At 57.1% G+C, this 21,153-nt stretch overlaps 5 protein-coding genes across 5 annotated transcripts; 2 read left to right on the top strand and 3 right to left on the bottom strand.

Moving 5' to 3' along the window:
* Nucleotides 1–92: 92 nt before the first annotated feature.
* CAOG_08479 (hypothetical protein) lies at nucleotides 93–2,366 on the bottom strand (the record flags this gene model as incomplete). Its single annotated transcript, XM_011271749.1, has 1 exon — nucleotides 93–2,366. A coding segment is annotated over one exon (2,274 nt), but the record flags the coding sequence as incomplete, so codon positions are not given.
* A 235-nt stretch (nucleotides 2,367–2,601) lies between these two features.
* CAOG_01132 (hypothetical protein) lies at nucleotides 2,602–5,866 on the top strand. Its single transcript, XM_004365946.2, has 2 exons — nucleotides 2,602–3,074; nucleotides 3,163–5,866. The coding sequence occupies exons 1-2, from the start codon at nucleotides 2,621–2,623 to the stop codon at nucleotides 5,766–5,768; spliced, it is 3,060 nt and encodes a 1,019-aa protein (XP_004366003.1). The 5' UTR covers nucleotides 2,602–2,620; the 3' UTR covers nucleotides 5,769–5,866.
* A 2,716-nt stretch (nucleotides 5,867–8,582) lies between these two features.
* CAOG_01131 (hypothetical protein) lies at nucleotides 8,583–13,589 on the top strand. The gene has a single exon (XM_004365945.2). It carries the CDS (start codon nucleotides 8,670–8,672, stop codon nucleotides 13,404–13,406), a length of 4,737 nt encoding a protein of 1,578 aa, XP_004366002.2. The 5' UTR covers nucleotides 8,583–8,669; the 3' UTR covers nucleotides 13,407–13,589.
* Nucleotides 13,568–16,204, bottom strand: CAOG_01130 (CWF19L2 protein). The gene is made up of 4 exons (XM_004365944.2): nucleotides 14,754–16,204; nucleotides 14,435–14,673; nucleotides 14,103–14,258; nucleotides 13,568–14,008 (listed from the first exon to the last, which is right to left on the bottom strand). Exons 1-4 carry the CDS (start codon nucleotides 16,171–16,173, stop codon nucleotides 13,625–13,627), a joined length of 2,199 nt encoding a protein of 732 aa, XP_004366001.2. The 5' UTR covers nucleotides 16,174–16,204; the 3' UTR covers nucleotides 13,568–13,624.
* A 139-nt stretch (nucleotides 16,205–16,343) lies between these two features.
* On the bottom strand, nucleotides 16,344–20,690 carry CAOG_01129 (hypothetical protein; the record flags this gene model as incomplete). The annotated part of the gene is made up of 3 exons (XM_004365943.2): nucleotides 16,344–20,023; nucleotides 20,067–20,540; nucleotides 20,603–20,690. 3 exons carry the CDS (start codon nucleotides 20,688–20,690, stop codon nucleotides 16,344–16,346), a joined length of 4,242 nt encoding a protein of 1,413 aa, XP_004366000.2.
* Between the last annotated feature and the right edge of the window lie 463 nt (nucleotides 20,691–21,153).

Here is a 21,153-nt window from a genome sequence, read left to right as displayed (position 1 = left end):
ATCGCGGGCACCCCCCGACAAACACTCGCGCAGTAACCACAAAAGCAAGGAAGGAAGGGGGGCGGGGGGGGGGGGGTTCATTGTTTGCTGACCTGCTCGATGATTTCATCTGCGCGCCTGACCAGTGAGATGGACACTGCTCGCTCGACCCCGGTTCGCCGGTGCGTCGATAGGGTGAATCGGACAGTGTCTCCCACCCGCGGAGTGGACGTGCGTGGAGCCAGCGTGTCCTTGGCAGTGTACTCGGCTTGACGCTCGGCAGAGCCGTCGGCCGGCGTAAAGCGAACGCGGCCTGGCTCTGAGGCTCGCCCCGGACATGCCTCAATAACGCCTTCCATTGGGGTTTCGCTCGCGCTTTCCAGCTTGACGGTCCCCCGAGGAAGCAAAGTCACATACAGCGCCACAAGGGGCTTGTCGGGCCGTTTGGTCTGGTGCACATTATACTCAAATTCGTCGCCGACACGGGGTTTGTAGTCAGCAGAGACCTCGTGAGAGCGGAGAACACATGGGTCTTCGCGCTGCAAGCTCGAGAGCCAGCCAGTGTTGCCGTCAACCCACGTCAGGACGCCTTGTTCGCGCGCCGAGTGCTGGCGGGAAGACTCGATCAACGTCATGTTGGTAGCGCGCGTCTTGCCTGTTCGCTTGTTGGCCACCAAGGAAAACTCCACAACATCACCGGCGCGGATCGGGGTCGCTGACTGACTGCAAGCAGCATCGCTGAACGAAATGCTGGTTCCAATTGTGGGGAGCTCCACGTCCAGTGTCGGCTGAGGAGGTGAAACAACAGGGCGCGGTTGGAACGGATCTTTCAATTGACGCAAACAGCCAAGCGCGGCCGCGCCTTTGGAATCTGTCCGTCCCTCGCTGATCGAGGATGAGGATGACCCGGAGGCAGAATCGGACGAGTCCTCGCGACGTTGCTGCAAGCGACTGCTGGAAATCGCAGACTCAATCACGAGGCCTTGCAGGCGCTCCTCGGAGAGCGACTCGAGCACGATCGTCCCTCGGGGCAGCAAGCGGATGGCGCTCGCAACCAGCTGACCGGATCGCTTGATGGGAATGAAATCCACTTCGTCGGAGGGTTTCAGCTCGCCGACGCTCGGGTCGACCGCTCGAAAATGGAAGAAAATGTCCTCGTCCATGTCTGCGCGCTCAATAAAGCCATAGTTTGTCTTGATGGCCCGGACGTGGCCCTGGACTCGCGGGTCTTCTCCGCGCTCCACGAGACGAATGTTGACAGCCCTGCGTCGTGGATTGGCCCGCGATTTCGGCACCAGATTGAACTCGACCGTGTCGCCGACTGACAGACCTGCCGATGATGCAACTACGTCTGCGAGACTGAATGCAGCGACCATCCGGCGCGATGCACCAGAACCAGAACCAGAACCAGAACCAGAACCAGAACCAGAACCAGACGCACTTGATACTCCGTCGACGGCGTCCGCCTCGCTTGCATTTTCGTCGTCCCCACCAGTCGATTGACCTGCAGTAGAGGTGGAAGCAGCATCGGATCCAGCGCTCGTGGCGGTCTGGCTCACTTGGAAGCCCAGTTTGCCATTGTACAGATCCAGACCCAGCCATTCGCTTGCGCCGCCGCGCTGCTGGTTGGACTGCGCCTTGCCTCCTGCTGTGGCTTGCGCCGCGTGCGGCTGTTGGAAGGGGAGACGCTCAACGACGCCGCGAACGAGCTCGTTTGGCGTACTTCCGTCGACGACCCGCGCGTTGTCCTCTGCGACCAGAGCGGCAGGGCGCCGTTGCAGTGCAGGCTCCGACGACGACGACGATGATGATGTTTCTGATCCTGATCCTGATCCTGATCCTGATCCTGATCCTGATCCTGATCCTGATCCTGATGAGGAAGTGGCAATGGTCGTGCTGCTGGCTTCTTGTGCGGCTGGCTGGCGAACAGCATCGTCTGGGCTGTGCGGCCGGACGTGCGCCGCTCCAACGAACGAGCCACCACCATCAGTGCTACTTGTGCTGCCTGTGCTGCTTGCGTCGGAGGCAAGTGCAAAGTGGACAATGTCGACGAGCACTGCGTCGCCTGGTCGAAGCGCATGAGGATGGACGCCAACGCACTCGCTATACGGAAAGTACAGTAGCTGCCCACCATCATGATGCTGTCCATGATGCTGTCCATGATGCTGCTGTGAGTGCTGCTGATTGTGCTGCTGCTGCTGCTGCTGCTGTGAGACCTCAACGCAGCACCCGCTCGTCTCGTACAGCTCGACAATCGTCGCAGGGCAGCTCTGCCTCGTCCGCTGCAGCACACGCGCAGCTTGCCAGCCAATGGCAGACGCATTGCTTTGTGAAGAAGTGCCGTGGCCCAGTGCATGGCCAGCAGCTGCTGCAGTCTGCGAATCCATGCTTTTTTTTTGTTGTTGTTGTTGGCTCTCAGATTGTGTGCCAAAAAAAAAAAAACTCAGAAAGAGACCAAGACTGCGCTCGTTGCTCGAAAGAGCTTTCAAGTCGATGCGGGTACAGAGTTTAAGGGAAGAGTGGCAAAGTCGTTTGACAACAGTGGTGCTCATACATGTTTCCATTTTGCACTCCAATAGAGCTACTATTGCACTGCGGGTGACCATTGCCACTCCTCTGCTGTTCCCCCAGGACGACGAGAATGGCAGCACCCGGGTTTGTCATGCTGCGACTGCCACAGACCCTCTCCGGCCGGCAGTCCAAGATTGTCTACCGCATACGCCTGCAGCACGAGCACGAGCGCATCGAGGCAGAGCTCGCTTCAGCCGCGAAGGCAGCCAAGAAGACGAAGGCAGCAAACCACTCAGTGACGAGTGGCAGTAGTAGTAGTAGCAGCGGGTTCGCTGGGTCGCAGCCCACCTCAGCAAGCCGGATGCTCGCCCAGTCGGCTGCTGCACATACGCCGCATTCCCCCATTGCGACCGCCGCAGGCACCACAGGCGTCGAGCCGTTCTCAGTGGTCATCCACAACAACTCCGACGCCAGCGACGTTCTGCAGCAACTCGCACCCGCCCCAACCCCGCCAAGCACCCTGGCTGCGTCCGGCAAGTCCCAGACCGATGAGACAATCGCCACTGCCGCCGTCGCTGCTGCAGGTGAGTCGGCGATACGATGGGATTGCTCTTTCTTGTCGTCTGAGATTGAAGTGCTCTTCCATTTTTATGACATGACTCTTGAACTCAGGCCCGGTCATGTCGCCAACTGGACACTTGGATCTTGTTCGAGACGTGCTGGCTGCTTTTGGCGTTGCTGAGCGCGATCTGGTGTGGCTCTCAACGTCGCCGCGGGTGACGGCCGCGCAGCAACCAGCCACAGCATGCGCCACTCCGCCTCCGAGCGTTGTTGGCACGACTACCAGTGCTGACGCTGCTGGTGCTGCTGGTGCTGCTGTAATTCCCCAACCCGCAGCAAAATCCCCCGCAGATAAACCAATGCAAATTTCGCTCACAACCCCGCAAACACCCGCTGCGTCGTCGGCAACCGCCACTGTCACATCCATGAGCTCCGTCGCAACGAATACCGTCAATGCCACCACCAAAGCCACTCGTGGAGATCATCCAACGGCGTCCCAAAAATCATCCTCCGCAAGCGATCATGTCGTGCTTTTTCCATGCCTGCACGATGTCGAGCAAGTGCTCAATGCGCTGCTGGAGGCCGGCGTCGGCATTGTCTACGGGAGTGTGGACATTCTCCCGCTCCTCATCAACCGTGCCGCCAAACCACTGCCGCGCAATCGAAAGCGCAAGCCACAGAGCAGCAACGCTGGCAAATCTCCTCGCCACAAACGCCTGGATTCGCTGCGTCCTCAGGCGTCTGCAACGGTGCGCCAAACATCGGCACCGGCAGTGGTATCGACTGCAGCAATGCTTGAGCCTGTGGACAAGGTGCTGCGGAGTAACAGTGCCGGTCCGACTGGCAGCTACAACATTGATCACAAAGACCTGGCGGTACCCAGCGGCGAACGGCCGGCGTCGCAGCTCATCACCACGCAGACAAGGCTTCTGCGCGTCGATCACGTGGCGGAGGAGCAGCTGCAGAGCGAAGAGGCAGCAGTCCGATCATCCCGCCAGCTTGACGCAGTAGATTCGGCGAATACCGTTTTGAGCACCAGGACGACCAACCCTACCAGCACTGCAGACGCGGCCTCCAGTACCCATGGATCCATCTCCAAGACGAATCAGAAACTCGCTGGGTCGGAACAGGAAGACGCCAGCAATGTCGACGACAGCGATGAAGAGTTCGTTTCTGATGACAGCACCGAGGACGACGCCGACGACGACGACGACGACGAGGACGACGAGTCGAATGACGAGGCTGGTCCAAAGAGAAAGATTAAAAGTACCCACTTTGGCGGGGACGATTTGGATGAAGGAGACGACGATTCAGAGGACGCTCAGGATCAGGAAGACATTGTCAAGCTCCGCACCGGCTTTGCAAAGTTCCAAGATACCGTCCGCTCGCGCCTGATGGTCGACCAAGTCGCAAGTGTGCTCCAATCTGCCGGCGAGCTGAGCTTTGACTTTCTGGCACTCACGGTTGTGGCCAGCTGCCTGGCAGGCCTTGGTCTCGGGTCGAACAACGCGGTGGTCATTGTGGCCAGCATGCTTGTCTCGCCAATCATGGGCCCCATTTTGGCAGTGACATTCGGCTCGGTCATCCGCGATCGCCACCTCATCACTACGGGCGTGCGCTCGGAGGTGATTGGCCTGTCGATCTGCCTGGCCATGGGCTTCATCATGGGCACCATCTGGACGAACTGGGGTCCGCAGTTCTCCTGGCCAACCTCGGAGATGGCGGCACGCGGCGATTGGACGGGCATGTACATTGGCATCTGCGTTGCGATCGCGTCGGGCTTTGGCGTCGCCCTCTCTGTGCTCGGCAACAACACGAGCAGTTTGGTTGGCGTGGCCATCTCGGCTTCGTTGCTTCCCCCAGCCGTGAACGCCGGGATGCTGTTTGCCTACTCCATCTGGGGTCCACTCATACTAACGGCAACGGAAAGGTCTGCGATCGACTTCAACGACGTTGCTCGCACCGGTGGCATCAGCTTTCTGCTCACCGTCGTCAACATCATTTGCGTCTTCTTTTCGGCGTACGCCATGTTCAAGCTCAAACAGGTCGCCCCGATCGCCAAGAAACCAAAGTTCTGGCGGGATGCGCTGCCCAACTACCGCGAGAACGGCGAAACGCTGGCAGGCTCGGAAGCCAACGAGCTTGGCGAGCGCTTCCAGCGCTTTGTCCAGCGACATGGCGGTGCTGTTGCGCCTTCCGAGCTCGACGGCAATCCTCAGGCGGTCGCCCAAGCGATGGAAGAGAACGAGCGCACCATTTTTGCCGCAATCCAGCATGGCGGTCGCATCCCGCGCGGGAGCCTTGTGCCGCGTGACAACGGCGGCGGCGCGAACGCTTTCGGCGAGGACAGCAACGCGAATACCGTTATGCCTCCTTGGCGGGTTCGGCCGATTCCCGTCAGCGACATTCTCTCCTACGCTCGTCCGTTCACTAGCTCGTCGTCCTGGGACCACACCGATGCCAATTCCATCTCCCTGGATCCTGGTCAGGCGACCTATCACAACCCGACTTCACAGTTATCGCCGGGTGCCGCGCGACTGGCGAAACTGTTCCAGCCCCCACCGCCCCTGCCCGTGTTTCCCAACGCGTACTACGCAGGCCGACCAACCCGAGTGGCGCAGCACGCTTACGGCCGCCCGTCTGTCCTGATTCACCGTGCATCCGTTCCCCATCAGAGCACAGAGAATCCCACGTCCATCAAAACCACCACATGTTAGTAGTACAAGTGATTTGCCTCATTGATACCTCTGTTGTCGTAGGTGCAACAACTCCAGGGTTTTTTGTCTTGTCTAGAATAACAAATCATTGTTGAGAAGTACTTTGTTCAGTACAAACACGACCGCACCACTCTTGCAGTCATAAACGCCCCAGCAAAGTCAGAGAGTGTCGGCCAATGTGTGGCAAAAAGGCGAGGTGACTTGGAAACCAAAGAGTCGTCAGTGGGTTTCTCGCGACGTTTTGGCGCCAAGATGCATCTTCCACGACCTAGCAATTACCTCGATAGACCGGATGAGAGGCAACGAGCAGACGCAAGAGTGAAAGCGGTCGGTGTGGCATTCAAAAATTGCTCCCTCGCTTTCATTCTCACCCCTGCCCTGCTCGACTGCAATGTGGTGGCAGGAAACGGATTCGTCGTCAGTTTTGTTTTTCTTGGGCAAGGTAGTCACTCGACTTGCTCTCAGATGGCTGCGCTCGTTATTGTGAAAATTAAGCGGGGCTCGGGGCAAATTTGGCGGCTCGGGACGTTTTCGCATCCAAAAAAACTCGGGTGAGCCAAAACGCTGTGGAATTCGTGTGATGCGGCTTGGGTTTGGGCAGGATGCCTGTCTCGTCCCCCGCTGCGCAGATCGGCCAGCTCGTGCCGATGGGAGAGTGAATGTGGTGGTATTGTAGTGGGCGATGAGAGCGACGCCTCTGTGTTTGGGTATTTGTCAGGCGTGGGAGGAAGAGTTGCCTTGATCGATCCTGATTGCAGCTCGGATCGTGCCTCTCGATCTCGCTCCCTCTTCACCCGCTCCACTCCACCCCCACGGCACTCCCGACCAGATAGTCCGGACTCGTTCATCACTGGCAATGTCTGTGCATGTGCGTATTCAGCTCATCGCAAACTCACTCAACAAACAACACAGAACGAAATCCGTCGCAATGACGTTCAATCATCGATCGATCGCTTTTGGCCAAACATACTAAAATACACAATCGGATGATGAGAGCTGAGAGCTCTCGATGGAATGACAAACCCCTCCTGTCAAAATAAAGCTCACGGCTAATTCCTTCCCTCTTCAGTGCAATCGATCTGGGCAGGAGAGAAAACCGCACCTCTTAAATGAAATGTGAAAGGGCGGCAAGGAGGGGGGTGGAACAATTTTGGACACCGCCCATCACTCAGAACCGGGCTTGTCTTCCCCCCTTCCCCTTGCGGTCATGGGACGATTGCTCTCTTCCACTCTATTCAAGTATTCACTCTAAGTGGCAACGCCACGTCTTGGAAGAACGAAGACGCGACAAAAGCCGGCAAACCGACCGATTTTGGCGTTCCCAAACCGAAGCATTTCATTGGCGTTCATTTATGATATGGCAGGGTCAGCGGGCGATTGCGTTCCACCACCACCCCTCCTAATGTGCGTGGCATACTTTGCAACTCTTCTCCCCTTTCAATCGAATTGTAGTATCGTCGCGTTGTCGCTTTTTGAATTGCATCCAAGCCAAACCATCAAGCAGGGCTGAAAAGTTCACTCCTTTTTTTTTTTCTTTTTTTTTGGAATTCCGTTTGTTTTTTTAATTATTATTATTACCTGCTCTTGTTCGTCCTTCCACCGCCCTTTGAGCCAGTTCCACAAGCAAAACCCTTTCTTTGTGCTTCCACTACAGTTTGCAGTCCCAAAGAGCTGCCTTCGTTCCCCGCGTGCTCTAGTTCGTGTAATGCTCACCAACGCTTTGGCATTTTTGTGTTTCGTTTCTTTCTCTTGTTCACATTGAGCTCGCTCCTTTGCTGTTCCGCTCCCATTTCTTGCCTTTTGTTGTCTTTTCCTTTCCGCACCCCTCGTCCTGTCTCTCTCTCTCTCTCTCTCTCTCATGCTCCAATCCTCATGCTCCAATCCCCAACCGTCGCATGCCGGGTTGAACTTCGATCCGATTTCGGGCAATATGAACGTTCCGCACTGCGGCATTTTTTTTTATTTTTTTTTTTTTTTTGGTTTTTCCATTATTTCATTATTTTTTCCATTATTTTTTTTTGTTGGAAATGCCGCCCGATCGATCTCAACGCATGTAGAATAACCAACGAGGAAGCACACAAAACACATTTGTTCAGCCACAAACGTGTGCCATCTCAAAAGCAAACAAAAGCTGAACACTGGTTCATTGCCTTGAAAGCGAACGCTGCTGCTGATGCACGACCCCACATCACACCTGTCGTCGTTCTTTCGCGCTTTCTCGTGCCTCGTTTGCTCGCGCGCGGTTTAATCAATGGTGTTGCATTGGCATCGGCTGGCCGATTCGTTGTGCGGTGTTGTTCTTTGTGTGTTTTGTTTCCCCCCGTTTGTTCGCTCTTGGGTTGTTTGTGGTTCTAGGCAGTGGACATGCACGACCACAAACCGTGATGCTGCAACAACGAATGAGCAATTTGTCAACGCCCACTTTTTGTGCACGAGAGGAGGTTTAGTCGCTCAAACCTCAAATTGCTTTGACGTTTTCCAAAAGCGGATCAACGACACATCTTCTTTCTGTTTTTTTTTTTTTTTGTTTTTTTTTTTTTCAACTTTCGCTTGAAATTGTCAGATCTCCTCTTCCACGTCTTTTGCCACTATTTTGTATGTTCTTTGTCTTTTGAAAGGCGTGAAGGATGACGAAAGCGCTCAACCTGTCTGATCACCTTGGCGTTGTTGTTTGTTCTTTGTTTTCAACCGATTGTCGTCCGTCTCTATTCTCGACAAAGTGACTCCATTCCCCATCACCTCATGCTCGGAAAAACCCGCAAAAAACGCCAACCTTTCTGTCAAACACACACCCCATCCAAAAAAAAAATCGCTCACACCTCTCGTGTTGTGTTTGTTTGTTTGTTTCGAACAGGCAGTCTCTCTTCTGTTTTTGTTGTTGTTGTTTTTCTTTTTGGGCGAATGCTGCTCTTGTACGACCCGCAAACGCCGCCCGGCTCGGCGACTGCAGAGCTCGTCCCGACCTTGAACAACGCCGGTCTGCCATGCCGCTGCTCTGCCAACGCAGCAGGTGCATGTGTAACAAGTGAGGCACAACTTCCGGCCTGTGTCTGTGGCAGCAGCAGCAGCAGCGAGGGGAATTTCACCTCTCGACCGGCTTCCGCACCTCAAGCGCGCAGCAGCAACACCTCGGCCGTTTTCGCACGCATGGTGCCCAACCCCGTCTCCGTTGTGCTGCCCGCAAAGGAAGAAGCACAGCCAGGAACAGTTCTGCGGGCGGGACTGGTCCAGGCAGCCTCCATTCCTTCCAACGAACGGGACATCTTAGCGCACAATTTTGGACAGGCCGGCCAGCTTTCCACGACGCTCGCCCTGGCGTCCTCCAACTCGCAGACCCGCCTCCTTCTCCCTTCCCCACTATCGACAGAGCCCAAGCTGGCGTCCGAGGCTGCCTTGGGAGGGGCAGGCGGCCACGAGTCTACTCGTTCGTTGGCCGGTGCAAACTTGAACGCTCCCCACTTTTCCACCGAGAAGCCATTGCCAAAACTTGAAATTGGCAAGGCCTCTGCGTTCTCGCGTGCCCTTGTGAGCCAAATCACATCGGACATGGATCAGAGCAGTGACGAAACGACCACGGGCACTGAAAATGACCACTCGGTAATTGCCTCCGTTCCTCCGCCGGCCACCCAGGACGGATGCGACAGCAATTCGCCGAAGACGCTTGGCTCGAGTCGCGTGTCGATGCCTGCGGTCGATTTGACTGCGGCCACCACCATGGCAACTACTCAAGCTCGCCAACCTGCCACCACCAAATCCACCTCTGTTGTCACCCAGCCCACGCCTCGAACACCCTCCTCCTCCGTTCTGCCCTTCGGAAGCCCTCCGCGTGACATGCTGATGAACTTTAACTCGTTGCCGGGCTCGCCCATTCTGCCCGGGACGGCTTCTCAGCAAGGCGTAGCGGGCATGATGCCGACGCCCCGAACAACATCGCCTGCCAGTCTGCGCCGCATGGCCTTGAGACTGCGCGTCACGCCCAGCGAGTGGCAGACACCCCCGCTCTCGTGCTCGTCCGCGTCCTCCGACACAACCAATCGCGGTGGACTCGGCGACCAGCTGACCGACGACACAGAAACCGACATGACGGACATGGACGACCATCTCAGCACTCAGCTTGACGCTCTGCCGTCGTTTGAAGAGTTTTCAGAGTCGTCCTCGATGAGCTCGCTCTGCAGCACCTATGGTGACATCAACTGGAGCAGGTTGGAAAACTCGATCAACAACATTTCGCAGCCGCTGCCTGAGGGCACCAACTCGGCCAGCTGCACTCCGCTCAGCGTATCCCCCGCCCTGATTGCTCAGTCGCCGCTTGCCAGCAAGCGCAATCGTCGTAGCAGCCCGTATCTCTCGCCGCTGAATCTCAGCCCGGCGCGTCCCTCGGCCAACCCCGACCGAAGCGCAGGTGCGACATCGGCTGCTGTCTTGAACTCGGCCAGCTCTCCGCCGTTATCGCGCTCGGCTGCCCAAGTCAGTGCTAGTGCTGGCGTCACCCCCATGTACACTCCATCCATTTCGACGCACGACATGCACCACGACAACCTGTACTCGGACACCACGGCCGCCTTGCTCAGCGTTAACGAGGAAGTCGCCAACGACTCGGCAGACCTGATCGCCACACGCAGCCTGCCCGAGTTCCCCGCGGCCAGCCTTGCCGGGAGCGTCTGCGACATGGAGCTGCCTCCGCTGGATGCGCCCGAGCAAATTCAGTACGCTCAGGTCGTGTCGACGCTTGGACTGTCCGCCCAGCGCCGAGCCTCTGGCCTGCGGTCCTTGTCCACCACCATTCTGCCTTCGGAGGAAGGCATGGGCTTTGCCGCCAGCGTCACGTCGTCGCGCATGCGACAAGCCGTCTGGGAGCTGCAATTGGCCGACATTGCCATTGAAACCTGCGTGGGCGTGGGCTCGTTCAGCAAAGTGTACACGGGCATGCTTCGATCCGAGCGCGTTGCCATCAAAAAGCTCACTTGCACGGACAAGGCCCCGGCCAACCTCACCACAGAGCTGCGCGAGGAGGCGGAGCTGCTTGGCTACCTTTCGCACCCCAACATTATCCGATTCATGGGCGCAGTCCTCACCGAGCCCGACTTTTGCATTGTCATGGAGTTTGCCACGGGAGGCACTCTCTCCCATCGACTCGCAAAGGGCGAGCCCGCGGAGGCACCGCTCTTGCACGCGTGGATGATGCAGCTGGCGTCCGCCATGTACTACCTCCACTTTTTGGCGCCGTTCACTGTCATTCACAGCGATCTCAAGTCGGCCAACATTCTTTTGGGCAAGGACGATGCCATCAAGCTGACCGACTTTGGCCTGGCTCGTCGCATCTGCTCCTCTGGCGACCGCGCGATCGACTTTCTGAACTCTAGCGCAGACTCGAGCCCCGCCGGGTCGTCCACCGCCGGTACGTTTGGCTGGATGAGCCCCGAGGTCATCCGTGGCAGCCGCGTGACGCGTGCCTCCGACGTCTGGAGCTATGGCGTCGTGTTGTGGGAAATGCTGACTCGCGAAGTCCCGTTCAACGGTGTGGACGGTCTTGCTGTGGCCTATGGTGTCGCCACTGGCCGTCTGAGCTTGACCATTCCCGCCACTCTGCCCGAGCCTCTGGCGCAGCTGCTTCGCGACTGCTGGGCGAGCGATGCGTGCAATCGACCCGACTTTGGGTCGATTATGACTCGCCTCGAGGCTGTTGGCCGAGGCGCCTTTGTGCACACGCGCAGTCGCATGCTGGCTGCGCTGCAGGCGCACTGGCGCGCAGACGTTTGCCAGGACATCAGTATCGTCCGTGCTCTGAACATTGGTGCCGACGTTCGTCGCTTGGTACTCATGCAACGCTCGCGCCGGCACATGGACGAGGCGCTGCAACGCGTCCGCCTGGAACGTGACGAGAGCGAGTGCGACGGAATGGTTCGCTCTGATTCGAATCAAAGCCGTCATGTGGTCACCTTCAGCGACCAGCCGGCAGAGCCTGCCGCTTCCTCGGTTGCAGCCAGCGCCAATGCGAACGAGCAAGTTGCGTCTAGAATCCCTCCTCACATGCCCATGCGCGCAACCAACCAGCAGCCAACGTCCATTCTGAAGAAGAAGAGCGCGGTCGACATGAAAGCCGCCACCGATTACAGCAGCTCTACGACTTGCCTTCCTGCCGTGGACATTGCCACCGGAGGAAAGAGTGCTTTGGCGGCTGCTACCAGCGCTCAGTTTGCCCAACCTCTCGTCACCCATGCAACCACGACCGCGGCAGCCGCTGCTGCAAACGCCAACGATCGCGCCGGCATGCTGGACGCGGACTTGCCACCCAAACGCGCCGCTTTTAGCGCCCTGCTACCCCCGATTGCTCCACCAGTGTGCAAACAAACAACGTGCTCGCATCTGTCCATGTGCTCGTGCTTTGGAAGCGGGTCGGTTCAGCCTGGTAATGTCTCGTTGAGTGGCATCGTCACCACCCCAGTGCGCAACTCGCGCATGAAGCGCACAGTCACCCCTACTCTGCCTTACATTCGCCACATCAGCCAGGATGGGGACACGCTTGCCAGTGCCCTGCCACACAGCGCCTCGTCACTCGACTCGCCGCAGCTGCCCCCGCCTCGTCAAGTTGGGCGTGCCTCGGACTGTACCCTCAACTTGCCCTCGTCAACGCTGTTTTCGGGCCGCGTCAACGCGAACCAGCGTTTGCCATCGTCCGCAGACCCTCTTCCAGCGACCACCGACAAGGAGAAGGAGGAGAAGGAGACGCGGACAGGCTCGCAATCGATTCCAACCTTGCCAGAGGTGTCGCCGATGGCTCCAAGGCTGACTCATCGTCGCTGCCGCTCGCACAGCAACCCCGTGATTGTCCCGATTGCTTTGCGAACCACATCACTCACCGAGCCAATGGACACCCTTACTGTTGGACCGGCCTCGCTTCCTCGCGATTCGGCCTTCCCTCCGCCACCGCCTTCTGGTACCACGCCAGTTGGCGGCACCCACTCCTCGGCCTCTATGCAAAGCGCGGATGCGCTCTCTTTGAGCGGCTCTGACTGCAGGCCAATCTCTTTGGCCATGCGCAAGCCGCCAGTGCTGGCCAGCTCGCTCTCCATCAATCCGGAAGATGACTGTCCCAGCTCCAAGATGTTTGTCCGACGCGCCGAATCGGCCGCGCACCGACGAACGTCGCAGACACTGCCCTTGCCGCATGGCCGAGTCACCAATTGCGATCCCGTTTTGGATTACCAGGACTGGCGTCGCACGAATCGCGCCTTGCAGTCCAATCGATTGAGCGCCACATCGATGACACTGGTCCAGTCCGCCGCGGCGTCTCCAGAAGCCTCGCAGGGCGAGCTGACCGACAAGTCCAATGTTTCAAACGATTCGATCCTTGAAGAGTCGGATTCGTTGGATGATGGCATTGTGCGGCTGCACTTTTCGGACAACCAGGAAAAGTTTGCACACGCGACCGCACGCGAGCATGACATTTCTTCTGCAGTTCCAGTCCCTCGAGTTACGGTGGACGCAGGAGGCCGCACTTCTCCTGGCACTTTGACACAAACCGCGCTTGCGGAAGTCCCATGCATGGCACAGCGCGGCAGCAGCAAATCTTCCGCCTTTGCGCATTGGATGACCACGACGTTCAACCTCGTGCGTCCAAAGAACAAGAGAGCTTGAATGCTTTTGCTTTTTGGTTGATTCTTAATTCTTGAATTGTGTTTTTTCTCCTTTCTTAGCTTTAGCTTTGTAAACCGCTATGCCTTTTGTTAACAACCCCCCCCCCCGCTCCTCCGCTTTCCTTGCTCGCTTGTAAATGATTCTCCGTTAACTGAATTAAAAACCCACTCTTATTCAAACCAATCAGCATGTGTACAAGTACAATCGGAGTTTTGCTATCAAACTCGTGCAGCATGCTGCTGAGACTGTTCTGCGGCATCTTCCGAAGCCGGAGCCTGTTCGTGCAACCGCCGTGTCCAATCGAACGGGCGCCACAGAGTCCGGAACGCGTCGACGCGCGCCTTTTGTTGAGGAAACTTTTCGTTGTGGGGATTGGTCCAAAGATGCGGCTCGAGTTCAAGCAGCCCACCAACAACTTCCTTTCCAAAGGTGGGGCGGAACTTGAGTTCGTTATCGACAACGTGAGCATACCCAAAGTCCATGCCGAACTCCACGTGAAAGTACGGAAAGCCCGCTGGAAGGCAATTGCGAATCGGCCGCCCTTTCGTCTCAATCAATTTGGGGTTGGCTTGCCACTCGGACTCGGCCTCAACGATTGCCTTCTGCTCGTCGAAAGGAGGTGTCGATAAAGCAGTGAGTCGGCTGGTCTGGAATCAAGATTGGTTGAGGACTCTGTTGCTCAAGCATTGTGCTCACCTTGTAGTACATGGGTGCCTCGCTGCCCAAGTCGCGAGATAGTGGAATGCACTCAATCTTGGTGTGGTGCTGGCGCTTGAGGTGCATGACTGTCTCAAGGAACACGACGTCAAGATCCTGCGCCAAGAACATTTTGGTGACAAACTTGCGGAAGAGCTGGATGGACGAGAGAAGGGTGGAGGGAGGGGGGAAGGGGAAGGACCAACAAAAAAAGGGGGTCAACACGAACGTGAGAACAGTGCCACAAGCACGCCACATGCAAACACAAAAGAATTCAAGAGAATCGAGAAAATCGAAAAATACAACATGCCAATCTCAACCACACCCTTTACCTGCATCTCGTCAATGACTTCCTCGTCAAACGTGCTGGCAGACACTGAATGCTGAATTGGCACAATCACGCAGTGGCCTTTTGCCAGAGATCCGGAAGCAGGTAATGCGAGGTAGCAGTTAATCCCGGTTGCGATCGTCAGATGTGCCTGATAGTGCGACGACGTGGGACACAAGGGACAGCCATCCAAAGTTGCTTGATGGCGATTGTGATCCAGCACTGCCCGGTTGCGCGCCTTGTCTAAAGCACGTTCAGAAAGACAAATGAGCAACACTTTGACGTGGTAAAAAACCCAAATCTTCAACAGCCGCTTCTCTCACCTTCATCCGTCATGCCAGGTCGATTATGTCGAGAGCTCTTCTTTGCGGCTGCATCATCGTGGTGGCGACGAACATACTCGTCGCCGACATCGTGCTCCGAGTTGAGGCCAGAGCTGCCGCGGGAAATCTTCATCACATTCTTGGCAAAGTCTCGATCGTAGTCTTCCACGCCAGCACCCAACTTTTCACGCTGCGCCATCGATCGAATATCACTTCCGAACGACGAAGGTAGTGGCCGAAGGCCTCCCGTACGATCTGTCTGGCCCGCCACAACCTCGACCTCATCCGGGGCTGAGCTCGAAGCGTGATGATTGCGGTCGCGATCGCGGCGATCATGGCGATCATGGCGGTCGTGTCGACTCTCTTCTCGCTGGTCACGGCCATGACTGTCTCGACGATCGCGGCTGTCTCGGTGGTCACGATGGTCTCGATGGTCTCTATGGTCTCGATGGTCTCGATGCTCACGATGGTCTCGGTGCTGATTTCGCGATTCGCTTCGTGGCGCGGATGATGAACGCTCGTGCGCAACCGGCGCTGATACACTGCTGAACACGGCTGTTGGTTGGTGCTGGGACGCTGCAAGCGCTGCTCGCGCCGTTTCCAGCTCGAGTTTGAGCTTGCTAATCTTGTCTGCATCGCCCATCATTTCGGCCTTCATGAGCTTTGCAGCGATTTGGTTGCACTGAGCTTCAGTGACTGGCTTGGAAGCACTGCTGCTGCTGCTGCTGCTGTTGCTGCTGCTTGTCGCAGGAGGGGCAGTGGCTGAGGTTGGCAGTGTTGCAACTGGATTGCTCTGCGGTTGCGCAGCTGCTTGCTTCACCAAGTTAGCTTCACTACTACTAGTAGTAGTTGTAGTCGACGGTTGGGTCGTCTCGTCCATTGGCATTGGCACGGGAGCGGCAGTCGGAACGGGTGACGCTCCAGCAGACGAGTTCTGGCTGAGTGCCAACGGCGTTCCCAGCGCCGACGCCGGCTGGCTCTTGGTGCGTTTCCAGCCACCAGTCAGAGCAGCGAGTGCGAGCGACGAGTCCGACCGCGCGACTCCAGCCGCCGCCGCCGCGGGTGAGCCAGCAGCGAGTCCCACTGAGCCGGGCGTCGTTGTCGAGCCTGACGCTCCCATCGCCATGGCTGCTGCCGGCGCGCGCAGCTTGGTCTTGAGCGCAGACACGGCTGCATTCGACGAGATGCCCGTGGTCAGCAGCAGATCGTCGTCCGACATCATTGGCTTGGCTTGGCTGCGCTGAGAAGCGTCGTCCTGTTGTGTAGAAGACGCAGCAACGTCCAGCGCAACTCGCTTTCGTGCATGCTCGTCTGGATGAGGTCGCACAGCTCCAACACTGTCGGTCAGAGGAGACGACGAGTCGCGAGGAAGGCTGCTGCGGGCGTCGTCAGCGCCATCGTCGTGGGCGCGTTTTGACATGTTCTGAGAAATCGAATTGAACAAAAAAACAAGAAACAAAAAAAAAAAAGAGTGGCTGTGACTTGGCTCAGACAGGAAGCGAACAAAAACGCATTGTTAGGACCAGTACATTGGTTACACTCTAAAAGTACATCTTCCTGCACTCAGACAACTCAAAACTTGAACAACACTTAAACATCCGTCTCGAACGCTTCAGGACCGTCTTCAGGCTCCATTGCAAGGACGGGGAGATCGGAGGATTGAGACACGGTCGCGGGCTCCTGAGACAGCTCGTAAATCAACTGCCGTTGCTGCGCCGACTGCGTTGGATCGTGCTCTGGCTCGTCACCCTCATCACTATCGCTGGTGTCGCTGGAATCACTGCTGTCGCTGCTGCTGGACAACGCATCGTCTTCTGCGTCGAGGCCATGATCAAGCCCACTGCCCGCCGACAGGTTGTTTGCACTGCCAGCCGATGCCGGCGAATGCGCGCCGCCAATGCTAAAGCGCGGAGTCGTCGGATGATCAACATTGATGCGCGTATCGTCAGGAATCGTCACAGCAGCAGTATTAGCAGTACTAGCAGCAGCAGCAGCAGCAGTATTGGCAGCAGTTGCATCTGCCGCATCTGGATCACCATTGAACGTAAAGACGGAAGCAGGCCTGGCAAGCCCGGGAATGTGCCGACTCAGCCGATGCAAGGGCGTCATTGGAATGGACGCCCGACTGGGAAGGTCCTGGCTCACGCGCGTGGGCGTCGTCGCCGCGCTGGCACGCGACTGAGTCTGATACATGTCCTTCTCTACAGGCGTGTCAGGATCGGTCGACGTGTGCGGCGTATGCTTGACAAAGTGCGATCGTGTCAGGATGCCCACGACATGGTAGCTGTGGTCGACGACCACGAGGTGGCGCAGTCCAAGCTGCCGAAAAACGGAAAACGCCTTGGCGACTGGCATGCCCGCCATAATGGTGGTTGGCGAGCGATGCATGATGGTCGACAGGTCGATGAGCACGTCTGGCACGAGCGACAGGGGCGCAATGATGCCGCGCCGCACAGTGTGTGACGACGCCTGCTCGTCAAAGTGGCGCAGTGCGCGAAGGGCTTCGGCTTCCAGGAGATCGAGCTGGGTGACCGAGGTTGCAGTTGGCATGGGTGCCACGAGAGAAGAATTCGTAATGTGCAAATTCGGATGATGGACTTTGGCAAACTGGTGGCGTGCGCGCAGGTATTCGGATGTGGGGTGGCGTCGGGCTTGCTCGGCTTCTTTGCGCCGCAACGCGTCGGCCACGACCTGGTGGAGAGCGACCTCGAGATGGTAGCGCAAAACCAGACCCACCAACTTGCCGTGTCGACGCAAGCCACCCAGCTTTGTTTGCTCGTGGCCGCCGGTTGGCGTCGTCGGCGCTGGCAAGCCGCGGTTGCGACGGTAGTCCTCGACGACAGGGAATCCGTGGTGGCTGCAAGCCGACAGCATGCGATGCAGAAACTTGGCGCGCACAAGACGGGGGATGACCAGAACAGGCTTGGACATGAGGTCGTGGACGCGTTCTGTCGCGGCTTCGGGCGGAGGCTCGTGCTCGATGAAAGGAATGTTTCCCACGTGCAACAAGGCGTGGTAAAGCGACGGGGAGAGCGCGTTGCCGATGGTGACGGACGCAATGATGGCAATCAGCAAGCCTGCGAGGGCGTCGGGACTCTGTGTGACATCCATCATGATGAGCGTGACAGTCAGGGTGATTCGCGCAATGCCGGCCCAAAACGAGCCGGCGCCAATCACAGCAGTCAAGCCGGGATCAATGAGCCGAGCGCCCAGAGGTATCTTGATGTACTCGTTGACAAACATGCCGAAAAAGCGTCCCAGCGAGCCGCCAACCAGCAAGGCTGGCAGCACATTACTTGCCGGAATGGCGAGACCTGCAGTCAGCTGGGTCAGCAAAAACGCAATGCCAAAGTAGCCTGCGAGGACTTTCATGCTGAAAATGTTGTACGTGCCGCGACGAAGCAGGTTGCGCAGCGCATTATCGGGAGTCACCTGGAGAAGAGATCCCCACTCGTAGTAGCACGAGAAGTAATCGATACCAAGCTCCTCGGTGATGGGGACGTCCAGGACTTGGCGCATCGGAGAAAGATCAACAATGCTCGAAATAAAGGCCCACGGGTAACACAATGTTCCATTGTTCGCGAGGACGTCGGAATCCGCCAAGTCTGTCAACATGTACTGAACGGAGAGCGGAACGCACACATCAGCGAAGGCGGAGACAATTTTCGTTTCGTTGGCGCAGAGATTCAGATGACTGAAGACGGACAGCGCGTTCGACATGGGTTCGCACGTTTCGCCGTGAGGTACATAGACCGTCAGGAGCGCAGTGATGATCACAATGCCCATGGCTTCGAGCCAACGGCGCAACGGGTACTCGCCAATGAAGCGATGGCGCAGGTGCGTCAAGTAGAGGTACACGCGGTTGTATGCGGCACCCAGCAAGCCCGAGATGACACCCAAAATCACGTAGGCGACAAAGTCACCGATATCAAAGGTGGACTGGCAGTTCGCATCATCACCAAAGAGAACGAGGTCTGAGACGTTAATGGAGCCACCACTGTAGATGATGAGCAGGGTCCAGTAGGAGACAGACGCAGCCAAGAAGCAGCGGAAGATGAGCCGTGGATGGAAGAAGGACATGGCCTCTTCAATGGCAAACACAACGCCGGCGAGTGGCGAATGAAATGCTGCAGCCAGACCGGTGCATGCGCCAACCATGGCAAAAAAGACGTTTTCACGGTCGGCTTTCGGAGCGCGATGGTGGACTCGCCGGAGGTGGAGAAAACGTTTCATCCGATGCCAGAAACTGATGCGAAAGTTGCTCTCAGGTTCCTCGCAATCAGCAGGGTTTGCTGCAGAGGGCGTTGACGGTGCCGAGCTGGTTGCCGACCGTCCGACACTGTAGCTATTCATGCCGTAGGTTGGAGCGTAGGCGCTGGAGGAGGCGTCAGCAAAGGAGGAAGTGGATGCTTTACCGAGTGACGACGTCTGGTTGGGGTGCTGCGACGAATTGGAAAAGGTAAAAGATAGAAAGCTCATCGAGCTGGACAGGGCGGCAACAGAGGAAAGGTGGGGCTCCTCCGCATCCTGGCGCTTGAAGATGAAGGTGCGCAAAAATCCGACCTCGCGCATCAGCACAACGGACAGGCTCGCGCCAATGTGCACAGTGGGGCCTTCCGGATCACACATCAGACCAGAGCCGACTGCCAGGCCGGTGCCCAGAATTTTGACAATGAGCGTCTTGAACGAGACAAGGCCTGGGATGGCAACGCCGTTGAGGTACCCAATGACTTCGGGAATGCCCGAGCCTGTGGCTGCTGGCGCAATAAACACGAGCACGAGCGCAATCGTGACGAGCGTCGCGGAAAAGAGCGTCGACAAAATCCACGCCTGGCCAGGATCGTCCTTGTGGGCGAAAACAAGACTGTCCATTCGGTAGTCGGACATGACGTTAATCCACTTGTGCGAGCCATAGTAGATCAGGGCAATCAGTATTGCAGTGACGACCGCCAGTGTGTACAGGGCGACCGCACGCTCAATCCGGTACGATCGCGACAAGAGCTTTGAGCGCATCTCCTCGCTCTCGACCGTGTCCATGGCCTCGAAATTGAGCGTCTCGGCGGCCTTGCTTTCGTGCGACAGTCGCTGGCGCAGGCGCTGCATGCCATGGTACACAAAGTTGGAGACATTGTCTCGAAAGTCGTCGAATGTGTGATGATGATGCGAGGCCGAGGGCGGTGGGGAGTGGTGGTGGTCGTGGTGGTGGTGATCTTGAAGATGAAGCGGGCTGTCGCGGCCATGCGATGACTCGTCCCGGGCTTGGAAACTGCCTTGAGAGCATCAGCGTGTCAAGCGGGTGGCTTGCATCCTGACTGGAGGCGGAGCGCGCATAGAGCCCAGAGTGTCGCTTTGTGGCAGCGGCAACAGGAGTACCAGAGCCAGCACCAGCACCAGCACCAGCACCAACATCGTCACTAGAAGCACTTGTCATCGTCGTTGATGGGGCGCCTGCTGGTGCCTGCGCGTGCTCTGTGACGCTAAAGTGGGGTTCGGTCGCGAAACTGACTCGGCTGCGAGTGGATGCCGCTCGTTGCACCCCAAGGCTGCTGCCTGAGCTCACGCCTGCTGTCGACCGCAGTGCGGTATCTGCCGGCTGGCTCCTGCCTGCTTGATCTTGTGCTTGTGCTTGAGCCTGAGCTTGAGCGGCAGTGATGAGCACTGTCGATGGTGAAGCGGTGGTGTTGCCGCCACGACCTGCAGCAGCAGCAGCAACAGCAGCTTGCTCCTTGTCCCGCTTCGGCTCTGCCTCCTGCTGTCTGAGGCGCTGCGAGGGGCTCGGGTCGCGGCCTGCCAAACAGGATTGGCGGGTCGTCCTCGTCGTCCGACATGTGCAGTGATGACTGACTGACTGGCCTCCAAATCCAAATCCAAATCCAGCTTGCTGAGACACGTCGCGTTCGTTCGTGCTGCTCCTTCGATGTCTTGCTGGGTTGTCATGTTCTGTTGTGGATTTTGGTTGTTCTTGTTGTTCTTTGGCGCTCGCTTCTCGAACTTGTGTTTCTGAGCTGAACTTCAATCTCGATGATTGTAATGCTGTTTCACTCTTTTTCTTTTTCTTTTTTTCTTTTTTTTAATATTTTTTTAATATTATTTTTTTATTATTATTGTAATATTTTGTTTGGTGATGCATTGCTTTACGTCCTTCTTTCCCATCGCCTTTTCGTTGCTCTTGCTTGTCCCCCACACACTCGCCGGCTCGACTCTGCAAACCCCGCGATCGCACATCCTACACGCATGCTGGCTTGTAGTTGCTCCGTTTTCGTTCCTCGATGCTGAGACCCGTGTTGACTGCGCTTTTTTCCATCTCACACATGGAACAAAAAACCAATCTCTTTCAAAAAAAAAAGGCCAAACTTTTCGCGCTCAGCCTGAGCTGCGTGCATCGCAAGTTGGGGCCCGC

Source organism: Capsaspora owczarzaki, assembly GCF_000151315.2.
Source record: "Capsaspora owczarzaki ATCC 30864 unplaced genomic scaffold supercont2.1, whole genome shotgun sequence".
Lineage (NCBI taxonomy): Eukaryota > Filasterea > Ministeriida > Capsasporidae > Capsaspora > Capsaspora owczarzaki.
Note: the sequence above shows the minus strand (reverse complement) of the source record. Positions and strands in the feature narration are given on the sequence as shown.

Excerpts from the sequence above, each read along its gene's own strand:
- CAOG_01132 (XM_004365946.2), top strand. The coding sequence starts at position 2,621 with ATGGCAGCACCCGGGTTTGTCATGCTGCGACTGCCACAGACCCTCTCC. Across the intron at positions 3,075-3,162 it reads TGCCGCCGTCGCTGCTGCAG|GCCCGGTCATGTCGCCAACT; the intron begins GTGAGTCGGCGA and ends TCTTGAACTCAG.
- CAOG_01131 (XM_004365945.2), top strand. The coding sequence starts at position 8,670 with ATGCTGCTCTTGTACGACCCGCAAACGCCGCCCGGCTCGGCGACTGCA.
- CAOG_01130 (XM_004365944.2), bottom strand. The coding sequence starts at position 16,173 with ATGTCAAAACGCGCCCACGACGATGGCGCTGACGACGCCCGCAGCAGC. Across the intron at positions 14,674-14,753 it reads ACCTGGCATGACGGATGAAG|ACAAGGCGCGCAACCGGGCA; the intron begins GTGAGAGAAGCG and ends AACGTGCTTTAG. Across the intron at positions 14,009-14,102 it reads AGGCACCCATGTACTACAAG|AAGGCAATCGTTGAGGCCGA; the intron begins GTGAGCACAATG and ends TTCGACGAGCAG.